The 12,410-nt window shown below is 29.1% G+C and overlaps 1 protein-coding gene across 4 annotated transcripts in view; it reads right to left on the bottom strand.

The window, feature by feature from the left end:
• The window catches only part of LOC126754482 (uncharacterized), a 206,066-nt gene that overhangs the window by 17,619 nt on the left and 176,037 nt on the right, over positions 1 to 12,410 (bottom strand). For 2 of the 4 annotated variants that reach the window (XM_050466461.1, XM_050466463.1), the window contains 5 exons: positions 9,554 to 9,655; positions 9,235 to 9,384; positions 8,790 to 8,909; positions 7,831 to 7,925; positions 2,723 to 2,800 (listed from right to left, as the gene is read on the bottom strand). In XM_050466461.1, coding sequence (XP_050322418.1) covers positions 2,723 to 2,800; positions 7,831 to 7,925; positions 8,790 to 8,909; positions 9,235 to 9,384; positions 9,554 to 9,655 — 545 coding nt within the window. The remainder of the gene's footprint in view (positions 1 to 2,722; positions 2,801 to 7,830; positions 7,926 to 8,789; positions 8,910 to 9,234; positions 9,385 to 9,553; positions 9,656 to 12,410) is intronic. The other 2 variants (XM_050466462.1, XM_050466465.1) reach the window with 1 other exon arrangement.

Genomic DNA, 12,410 nt, shown 5'->3' with positions numbered 1-12,410 from the left:
GACCCACAAAAGGATAACGATTGAAAAGAGATAAAGATAAGTGGTACTGATAACAGAATATGAACAGAAAGATTGTGGTAACAGATGTTTTGTGGTGACATAATGAAGGCGCTAAGCACGAGTGGTGCTATTCAAGGTGGAAGCAATAAATAAATTGAATGAGTGGAAAAGGTTGGATGAGAATGAAAAGTAGAATGAGAAAAAAAGGAGGAAAAGGTAGAATATACGAAAAAGGTATAATGAGAAGAAAAGCTAGAATGAATGAAAAAGGTAGAATGAGAGGAAAATGTGGCTATGGCAGTAATGCAAATCAAATTAAATGAAATCAAAAGGAAAAATATTTGAAAGTTTTCAAGCGCTTATTTAGTAAATGGTGCGTTTATGAGTAAATGGTGAAGAAAAAGAGTAAAAAAACGTTAAAAAAGGTAATAGAAGGAAGAAAAGAAACGTAATTGAACTTGTGAAACGTTTTACGGCTTTTAGATTAACAAAAGGCGACGAAATTATTGTGAAAAAAACGGTCTTTCGTACGTTTTATAACGTTAATAAGTCAGTTTGAACTTGTGAAACACTTTGATGACTTTTGAACTGAACTTATGGAACACTTTAAATTTTTTGTTTATTTTAAAGGAAATTTTAACGATTTTTTCATTATAGTAAGTGCTATTAATTTCCTTTCATTGGAGGCGTTTTTTACGTGGCGGGTCCCAAACCCAACCCTATGCCAATAAAGAAGAAGAAGATGTGTTATTGAACTTGTGAAACGCTACTTGAATGATTTTTCTCAAAAGAAAAATTTTGAACTGAAATTATGAAACACTTTACATGTTTTTTATAATTGAACTTGTAAAATACTTTATGACTTTTAGTTCTTCAAAAAGAAAATAATAATAATTTTGCAAAAAAAAACGGCGCCTCTTTTCATTGAATTTACAGTACTTATAAGTTAGACTGAACTTGTGAAATACTTTAATATTATTGCTTAATAAAAAAGAAATTGATATGAACTTTGCCTTACATCGTCTGTTATATTATAATATGTATAATAGTAGTTATGTCTATGGTAGTCCCAAATATTATTAAATATGGCAAGAAAATAGTGTTTGTTTCGCACATTAAGCTGTATTTTATTCACCATATATTAACTGTTACAGCATGTGTTTCTAAACGGTATTATATACATGTAATTGTAGCATAACTCTCTCCTTTAATTTATTTATATAACATTGGGGAACCACAAAAAGTCCACCTCAAAGACAGGCCACAAAAGAAAACTAACAAAATGAACAACCTACCCAAAAATACATATTCAGAATGTTAGAAATAGATTTTGTAACTGTTTTTTTTTCATAACCAATTGTTTCAAAACTATAATATTTTGCCAGCAGTGGCTTGCGCTAAAATGATAACAAAATAAGAAGTAAAAAGTAAATGAAAAACTTGGAGAGCAACTTGAAATCTTTGCATAATGAAAGTGTATTTTACAGTATTTGAGGTTATTTGTATGTATGTATAATACAAATGTCTGCATGGTTATAGTAAGAAAGTGTGTGCATTTAGAAAAATAAATATGTGTGCGCACTCCTACAAATGATTGAAACTATTACGAAAACTTGTTGTGAAGGTCGCTCTAATGAAGGTAAGCAAAACAGTTTGCAGTCTTTAATTAGTTGTGTTGACAATGCGGAGACGAAAAAGGAGGGGGAATACAAACCTTAATATTGTCTAAGTGCTAGAAGCTTCATTTTGAGTAGATGATACATACGTCAAATGACTTCCGTTGAAGAAACATATGATTAACTTGATTTATTTACTAAGCTACATATGAGAAAAGTTATTTCGAAAAGGCAGAAAGAGGTAGACAGAGTGAATGCGGTTGGTAGATAGGAGAAGTGAGTGAGAATGCGAAGGGCAGGCAGTGATTTTCAAGTAGCAAAGCAAATCGTTTTTCATTAAGTAAACTTCGTATTTGAAGTTGACGAATTTGTACAGCAATAAATCTCAAGAGGAATAATGTGAGCGCGGTGCTAAGCTGTACTTAGCAAAACGAAATGAACACATGTAAGTGAAATGCGCAAATAACTGTCATTGCAAGTATGTATGTATGTCAATTTAATGACTGCTTTGGTGGTGAAAAAGTTTTGTAGTTAAGAAAATCTGATAACTGAAGGGAAGAAGAACTCGACAGTAGAAAAGAAGAACTTACAAGATGGCAACGTTGGTGGACATTAACGAATTTCCGCTACTTTGTAGTAATAATTTATAAAATGTTACAAAGTGGGAATAAAATGTTGTGCTAGCGGATTACTAGTTTGCGTATGTATGCAACGGTAACTGTGTGTGCGTGTTCGTGTGCGATTGGCGTGGTTATTTAATGTGCTGTCTACCTATACCTATGTATATGGTATTTTGTGCTTGGCGTTTACTTGCGGGTTTAAGTGTTGTAAAGTGTTAAGAAATTTCTCTACTGAAACATTTGTGTTGCGAAAGGTGTGCTCTTATTTCATAAAATACGTGTGGTTTAGCAAATATATAAATATTCAAATTCAATTTAAGTTTACTGGCAATCAATTATTAGCAAATTTGGAAAAATATTTAGTAGTAGACACTTCAAATTTTAAAAGCTCTAATTTGTTGTAGCTAATTTTGAAAATTTTACGTGAAAAGTAAGGCATAAAAACAACTTATGTATAAAGTTTATAACAAGCGTTAGTTGCTTTACCGTCTGCGGGTTTTTCGATTTCTATGCGTATCTCGCATGGGCCTGCTAAAGATGCGGAAAAAGGTGGTTGACTTAAATCTGCGTAATTTTTGTGTGTAATTGATAGAAGAAATTATATTAAAATAAGATTCACGAATTTTTTAAGAAATTTAAAATAATTTATTAAACAATTTTTTTTATATTTTACATTTTTTTTTAATTTTTTAAGCAATTCAAATTATTATTATTTTTTTAAATATTTCAATTTAATTTAATTTTAATTTGTTTATGTTTCAAATAATTTGTCATATATAAATTGCGTTATTATTTTTAATTCATTAATTAATGTTTTATATTCGAGTTGAGTTTATATTTCAAATTTATAATTTTTTATTATTATTTATTTAAATTATAATTATAACAAATTTATTATTTTGATATTTTATATGTTTATATAATTCATATTTTTTATTATTATTAGTTTTAAAAAATTGTTTATTAATTTAAAATTTTAAAATTATTTATTAATTTTTAAAATTTAGAATTATATTTTTTCGAATTTTTAAATATTTTTATATTTACGTTTTTTATTGTTGTTTTTATATTAAACGTTTTTTTTATTGTTTTGCAATTATTAAAATATTTTTTTTATATTTACGAATATGATTTTTTTTTTCAAATGAGAGGGTTCATTTTGAGGTAAGGAATTTAATTAATTTTTTTTTAATAAATTTGGTTATTTTTAAGTTAAAAATTATGTTATAATTATAAAAATGCTCGAAATTTAAGTATTTTTTTAATATTTTATGTTTTAGTGTAATTCATTTTTTTAATTAATTTTTTAAATATAATTTTTGTTAATTTTTTCGAATTATGTTTGATTTGAAATAAATAATTTGTATTAAAATTGTGTTTTTTATATTGTCCCGAATATAATGTATATTTGTTTAAGTTTCATTACAAAAATAAATAAAAACAAAAAAAATGTAATAAAAAAAATTATTTGTTGTTATTAAAAAAATTAAATAATAAAAAAAATATTTAATAATATTTTAAATATAAATAAAATATTTATTTTTTTAATTTGAAAATATTTTTTTTATTTAAAAAGCATTTTTTTAAGTTTTTTATTTCTTAATTATAAACAAGATAAGTTTAAAAAATAAAAATGAATTTTTTAATATAAAATTATTTTTTTTAACGTTGCCACGAATATCATATATATTTTTTTAATTTCAAAAAAGATAAAAAGCAATGAAAGAATGAATTTAGTTTTATTAAAAAATATGAGTAAATAGAAACAATATTTTATTTATTATTATATTTCAAAACATATTTTTTTATATATTGCCACGTTTATTTTTTATTTCACATATATTTATTTTTTCATAAAGGGTGTATTATTTTTGAAATATATTCATGAAATCATTTTTCATTTATATTGATTAAAAAAAATATTGGGTTATTTATTTTATAAAATTTTATTTATAGATTTTTCACAACATTTAATTTATTGTTTAGTTTATATTTAATTTGTTTTCACATAAATTCACATTTCAATTTAATTTCCGTTAATTTTTCAATACGATAAAGTACAAAATCAAAGTGTTCGTGGTGTTGATAGATATGAGCGTAGTTTGTGTTTTTGTTGAAAAAAGGAGAAGAAAACAAGAAGACAAATAGAAGGAGAATTCGTAAATACGCAATAGTGTAGAGAATATGGAAATTGACGTAATGTACTTGCAAAATTTGGCAATTGTTTGATTGTGGTACATTTTTTTCCAGATTTTTCTTTGTTGCGTCGATTAAAGTGAGTGGAGATTTCAAATTAATTTGAGCTTTTGACAGTAAAAAAAAGTGAGAAATGATGATGAATACAACCTTTCAAAGCGGCAAGGCGTAAAAAGAGGCAAACCGAAAAAAAGTGTAAAGAAAACATAATAAAATTGCGCTAAACAAATGTTGATTGGCAATTTCACTGCGGATTCGCGTGAATTTGTATGAATAGCACAACATAAATTCATGTTAAACAGATTGCTTTGAAGCGGCGAAAAAAACATTGTAAACACAACAACAATAAAACTAAAACAGCAAAATATAAACAAATCACATACACATACATATTTACGCACACATACGAAACAAAATCGTGTGTAAAGGCAGTTTGCTATTTGGTTTTGGAAGTTAACCAGATGCCGATCGACACTGACACAAAGGACATGCAGCAAGTGCAGCCAACTAACAGTAAATCGCTGTCATGTGCATATTTTGTTGTTTTCTAGCGATTGCGCTGACATTGCGCACTTACATGTACTCATACATATGCACATACTGAGGTACATATGTATGTTTATTTGTGTATTTGCATATCAGAACATCTGCTATTTCGCAAATGCGCAGAATTACGCAATGGCGAGGGCGTGTGTGGGCCAGATGAATACAACAAATGCGCAAATTATTAGTTTTAATAAGAGAATTATGAAAAATGTTGAAAATAATAAATTAATAAAATTGGGTGCTGTTCAACTCTATATCGCATGTTAACTAAACTCAAATTTCAAAATTTTGGCGCAACAGTAATATTGTCCAAAAATCTAGTTTTTAAGTTCTTTTTAAATATTTTTACTATAAAAATCTTAAAAACCTAAAAATTTAAATTTTATAGGAATTGCCACAGTACATATATATGTAAATATTGCACTTGTCATTTCACGGGGTACACCTAGTGTGACCGCCTACAAAAACTGATTTTTGCAAATTTTTTGAAGGGAAATAATAATAAATAATTCTTGCATTCATTTAAAATTAATTAGCAATCTATTTTTAAAGACATTCGCTATCGAAATAAGCAAAAATTTTTTTTTTCGAAATTTCACACTATGTGTGCCCTTTAAAGCTCTAATTATCACAGTTTTTTGCAAAATATAAATTTAATATTTTTAAAGGTTTAATCAGCCGTATGTCACGATATGAGGAACTTTTCATCTATATGACCTAGCAATTTTTTTAATGGAAAGATTTAAGTGCACTATTTTCAGTAGTACGAACTGCCAGTAGAATTATAGCAAGTAAAGCTATAATCCCATATAATATAAAAAATGTAAAAAAAAAAAACAAAATATATATGTATGTATATGACATTGCGAATGCAAGAAAACCTATAAAAAATTAATTAAAACAGTAAAATTTGCAATGCGAGAAAAGCTATAAAACTCAAAAATGCAATCATAAAAATGCAATTAAATTGTTACCTCTGCAAATGATAGAAAAAAAAATATAAAAAAAATAATAAATAAGTGCAAAAAATACTAAATATAAAATGTAAAAAATAAAATGAAACTTTAAGGAATGCAGGACAAGTCGAACAAGCGACATACATACATATGCGTACAGCTAACAGACATACTAAAAAGGGACCATGGCAATATGAAATGAAATGTCAGAAGGTAAATGTCAAAATCGGAACTGCAATGAAACTGGTCAGGAAAACTTTTAAAAATTATAAAATCAGATTATTATCGGACAGGTCCCAAAAATAACTAGTTTAGAAGTAGTTTCAATATTGGCGAAATCATCACTGCAGTGAAATTGGTTAGTAAAACTTTTAAAAGTTAAACAACCAGATCAATAAAAATTAGAAAATCACATTAAAATCGTACTGGTCCTAAAAAGTACTAGTTCAAAATTAGTTGCTGTAGTTTCGAAACTAGTTAGAGACTAGTTAAAAAAACTGTTATAACTTTAAAATCCAGACAAAACTCGCACTGGTCTGAAAAATACTAGTTTAAAACTATAATAGAGCCAAAAACCTCTTCTCCTTTACTCGTGTAGATACTGCTTACACGGTATAGCCGTAGTAAAAATCCTCATTGTATTAAAATTAGTTAGAAAAAACTGTTATAGCATTAAAAACCAGGTCAAATTAAGACTACCCCGAAAATGTCTAGTTTAACACTAGTTGTAACAGAGTCAAAATCATCACTGCAGTGAAACTGGTTAGAAAAACTTTTATAACTTAAAAAAATCAGAGCAAAATCGGACTGGTTCGAAAAAGCACTGGTGCAAAACTAGTGTGAAAATGATCACTACAGTGAAACTATGTAAAAAAAACTGTTATACTTTTACAATCCAGTTCAAAATCGGTCTGGTCCGAAAAATACTAGTTAAAAAATATAATATTGAACTCATATACGACTAGTTTGAAAATGCTCACTATTGATATAATTGTAAAACTATCTATTAAAAACAATCAAAAATTTAACGCAAGTAAACCCATGAAACTATAGCCGCTAATTATGCATTATGAAGGTATATAAGGCATTAATATTAAATTTTATTTTCTAAAACATTGAAACCAATTTGTGATTTTATTTATTTTTCATGTAATTAAATCAGCATTTCTATATATTTTGCTCTAGTTTAAGACCAACTGAATCCTGATTCGATTAAAATTTCGTTTATATGAAAAATTATGACTAAGTACTGTAACAAAAGTTCGTACTAGTTCCATAGTATAGTAGTTTACGACTAGTACATTGTACTGCAGGGTTATGATAACCGTATGTTCATATGTGGGAGCTCTTTTTAACTGTAAAAAATTCTATAATTAGATATTGGGCAACACTAACAGCAAATATGTGGGCGATGTGAAGTTTCAAATGCAGGCAGTACTAACACCATCAAACATACACACACAAACACATGATCCAGTCACATAACAGAGTTGAAATTATAAATCAATCAATGCGCAGACAGACACAAATGGTGCGAACGGACAGACAACAACACCGACATAGCAACTACTTATAATTAATTATAATAATTATGACGTACTAAAAGCACAATTGCAATTAAAATTAAGCAAACGAAGCGAAATTTAATTAAATCAGCAATTTGTGTTGAACTCAAGAGAAACATACGCATATAATAGTTTACTGTTAGTGGCGCGTACATAAGACAACAACAAATAAGTGGATGGGTACATTTAAACGGGTAGTGGGTGGGGGGCGTATTCAATTTTGATTTATTGTTTATTTTTTGAAAATTTATATTTAGTTGGGTGTTTCGTATGAAATTTGTCTATGTAATCGTATTACAGTTATAAATGCACTTGTGTTTGAGTTACTCACCAATACTTGTGTCGTAGGCATGCAAATACTCCGAGGTCATAAACTGTGAGACCAACGAGCTTTTACCAACTGCCGGGCCGCCGAGCATGAGGACTCTGCATGGAAGAGAAAAGTAATAAAATGGCGGATTTATATTTTAATGTGAATTTAATGGTGGGAAAGTACTAAATGGGAGCAGAGAAAATCTAGACACTTGATTTGAGTATTTATATGAAGAATACAAGGAAAATAATGGTTTAGAAGTATAGCAAATTTAACAGTTAGGCCAGTCTGAGATTTCTAAAAATCCTAAATTTTTGCATTTTCTGGTAAAAGCATATTTTCGGGTACCAAAAAAAAAAATGACTGAAATGGAAAATTAATGAAAAACAAAATTTGTTTGAGGTTATGTTGAAAATGTTGGTACCAAAGATTGGCTTAGTAGCCGCAATTTATGCAAAAACCTATTAACATAAATTTTTTTTGAAACCAAAAATTAATATTTTGAGAGAAAATCGTTTTCACCGTCAAAATTAGGTGTTTTTAATACTAAAGTCAGTCTAAAAATTTTTATTTTGAGGTTATGTTGAAAATGTTGGTACCAAAGATTGGCTTAGTGGCCGCAATTATATAAAAAACTGTCAACATAAATTTTTTTATGTATACAAAAAAAAAATGTTAAGCATAAAGGAGACAAAATCGATTTTTTGTCAAAATTAGGTATTTTTTTAACTGATCCTCACCATTTAAGGATACTGACAAATTTTTAAAAGATAAAATTGATTATTTTCATTTATTCTATCATCAAATTATACCAACCACTTCAAATACAAACACTTAAACAGAAGTTTGTATGTAATCCAGATCCCAAGTAAGCTAATGCCCCAATTTACAAACAAAAATGCCTGTCTCTAAGCGCTCGTAGTACAACAACAAAAAAACAACGATATATATACACATAATTTAATAAAAACACTCACCTGTATGGACCACTGCCTGGATTTGAAGTGCTGCTCTCACGGCTGGACGCCAAGCTGCAGGTGGCGGATGTGCGCGCCGAATTCGGCGCTGGTATTTGGGCGGCAGTCAAGTGCTCCGTGCTGTGCGAACACAAGTCCAATCGCCAAAGCAAAAAATGGAAGAATAGTCAACGACGACACACAGCAACAGTAGAACACAAGCGTGAAAAGAAAATCAAAAACAAATATATTAAATTGGCAATGTTTACAAGATGAGCCATAAAATGTTATGGACTGAGGATGGCTACGTTACAAAATATGCTCAAAAATATATGCATGAATCATATTTAAGATATTGTCAAAGTGTCACTTGCAGAGCATAAGACAGCAGCCTCAAAGCAGTTTTATTGCCAGATCCTGTGTCCTACTTTCGCCCGAATACTTGCATACATTTGCGGCTACTCACCTCGAATTGGAGCTGGCTACACTGTTGTTGGAACGACTGCGTCTACTCTTGAGCGAATCACCGCGATTCACTACACCTTTGCCGGTAATGGAAAAATGCCTCAGTCTATAGTACTCCTCCTCGACGCCAGTATTTGGCATTGAAGCGACGCTATAAAGTAAAGGCGAATGGAAAATATGAGTTTAAATAAGTTGCTGAAGTTAACGACGTTCATAAAATTGGAAAAATGTAGATTTTACGCTGGACAAACGATTGTGAGCGCATATTTTCAATTGATGATGTCATTAAAATGTGTTCTTGTGCCGTTGACCAAACTTACCGTGAACGCTGTTGTGGCAAGCATAACTGATTGGGACGTCCTGACGCACGACTTCCTGGTGTTTTTACCGATTGTGAACGGCTGTGATGTGGTGAGCCATAGCTGTAAGAAGAAATTGTGAAAGAGTGAGGATTAGTTGTATTATTTGTAAAAATTAGAGCAGACAGTTAATTAAGTATACCTTAATTGTAACTAAATTAACCATAGATTAGATAAATAATTGAAGATTGGACTGCGATCTGAGATCTATTATGCTCTATACAAAATTAATTAATTTGAACAATTTCCCCCGTTAATTTTCGTATTTTTTGGAGTTTAATTTATCTGATTGCAAATATCTCAGAGTTGAAATCACAATTACAATATGTACAAATGCTCAATTAAACACTTTTTTCGCAATTCCCCTGCAACGTTGAGAAATTTTGTTAATTTTTGGTATTTAAATTTTCCATTTATTAAAATAATTGAGACAATTAATTAACTCAACCTTAATTGCAACTAAAGTTTAATAAACTAACTGTGTAGGATTTGTCTTTGAACACTGTACTTTTTTATTGTTTTGGTGTTTAATTTAGTTAATTATGAAAATGAGCTCGAATAATTAACCAAGAAAACTTCAATTGTAACTAAATTAACCACAAAAAAGTTCAATTAAATAAATTTTTGCAATTACCTATGCAACCTTTCGAAATTTTGTTAATTTTTGGTATGTAATTTTTGAGACAATTAATTAATGTAATATTAATTGCAACTAAATTAACCACAGAAAAGCTCAATCAACTAACTGGGAGAAATTTTCATTTCAACCCTGTGTAATTTTTATTGTTTTGGTATTTAATTTAGTTAATTATGATTACAAGTAACTAAGAAAACTTCAATTGTAACTAAATTAAACACAAAAAAGCTTAATTGCTTAATGCACTAACTGAGTTTTTTATTAATCAACATTTAATGTAGTCAATTATCGTAATTCGCTCAGAACAATAATTAAGAATATTTTAATTGCAACTAAATTAACGTTCAATTAACTAGTGTTTAGATATTCTAACGTAATTGTGCTAATTTTGGTATGTCATTTGGCACTTAATTTAATTGAAATGTGAAAATTAGATCGAATCGTCCCTCTATTTTCTAATATCAAAATAATATTGCAATTAAAGTTTTATCTTTTCTAAATTAGCTATACAATTTACTAATTGTATAAAATTTTTAATGCAACTCTGTATAAGATTCTTCTATTATTTTTGGCTTTTATAAATGAGGAATTACAAAAATTAAATCAGACAATTAAATAAAAAATTCTTAATTGTAACTAAATTAGCCACAAATAAGTTCAAATAACTTATGTAGAATTTCCATTTCATTCCATTCTCTTTTTTTTGTTATTCAATTACAAGTTCAAAATATTGCTTTTATTCCAATGTGCCCTTTTCTGTTTTAGTTGCTATTCAATTAGCGAATAATATAGCTGAATTTGCTGAATTGCACCAGTAAATAGTAGGAGATTAAAAACAGAGAGACAGAGAGAGAGTATAGTAGATGGTATGCGAGTAACGAGTTTTAGTTTCCTGTATTTGAGTCAAAATCTCTAGATTTCAGGAAATATTTTGCATCTAATACGCCATTATTGCAATTTAATATTGCTTTGATATTTATATATATATGTATTTTAAAGTTGAGAGGTCTTAAAAAAGGACCACCTACAAAGAGCCCACAAGTACACGTTTATACTGCTTTCAAGTTCTTTCCTTCACCATTGACCTCCGCACGAATTCCAGCACATTGTATTCGCGTGCCATCAAGATATTACTCAAAGCAAAAACGAAAAAGCATTGAACATTGAAACTAACGGTGAAATCGCTACACATTCTACAGGAAAACAGCTAACAACGTAGATAAGCATCTGACTAAATGCACGAGCTCTGCCCACAATTGATGGCAGCAAGGACCCGCCACTACAACCACTACATAGTTACTTGTATGTAGTTGTCCAACTAATCACAAGTGTTGAAATACAAAGAATGAGGAGTTAAGTTGGGAAAAAGTTACTGCTGGTCGCTGCCAGCTTAAATTGCGTGCTTCGGTGCAATTTGATGCAAATGCAGACGGCGCGATGGAGCACATTCTTTGCCGTAGTCTATGCAACCTTGTTTGTTTAGCACGAAACAAAAAAATGCTTAAAGAGTTTCGCACATTTGCGTCGTTTAACTATGCATTTGTTAAGCAAACAGTAGAGGGGTGAGGAGAAGAACATTTGTTTAAATATGTTATATGGTATGTGTGTTGTTGTACAGCTAAGACGTATTTAAATTGCAAATCGTGCTTTTTGCTAGACGTCGAAGGCGATTTAGGCAATGACCTGGTAATTGTGCCGGTCATTAGTGCTACAAATTAAGCTGTTTGCACAACTTTCACAGAAGTTACAAGGTGTATTGATAGTCGAACTGGGTCAGGTATGATAGCTGGAGATTTTTTTATAGTTTTAAGGCCACTGGAGGTTTCTAAAATTTCGATTTTTTTTCGTATTGCTTATGAAAACTGTATTTTTTAATATTTTTTCTTTTCATATTTTTTTTTAATTTTATTTTAAATCCTTTGAAAAGTTATTAGATTATTAAATGCTGAATAATTTCAATATAAGATAGTTTTTCAGGTTCGTATATTACCAACGAATTAAAGAGTAAACAACAAATTTTTCTATAGTATAAAAAACATAGAAAACATTACAAAATCCCTTATTTTGAAATCCTAGTTCTTTCTTTAATACTAAATGTCTTTATATTTACAAGAAGGTTACTATATATCTATTTTTTCTTCTAAAAATATGTTATTATAAAATTTCGAATAACTGTATAAA

The sequence above is a fragment of the Bactrocera neohumeralis genome, chromosome 4, assembly GCF_024586455.1.
Source record: "Bactrocera neohumeralis isolate Rockhampton chromosome 4, APGP_CSIRO_Bneo_wtdbg2-racon-allhic-juicebox.fasta_v2, whole genome shotgun sequence".
NCBI lineage: Eukaryota > Metazoa > Arthropoda > Insecta > Diptera > Tephritidae > Bactrocera > Bactrocera neohumeralis.
Note: the sequence above shows the minus strand (reverse complement) of the source record. Positions and strands in the feature narration are given on the sequence as shown.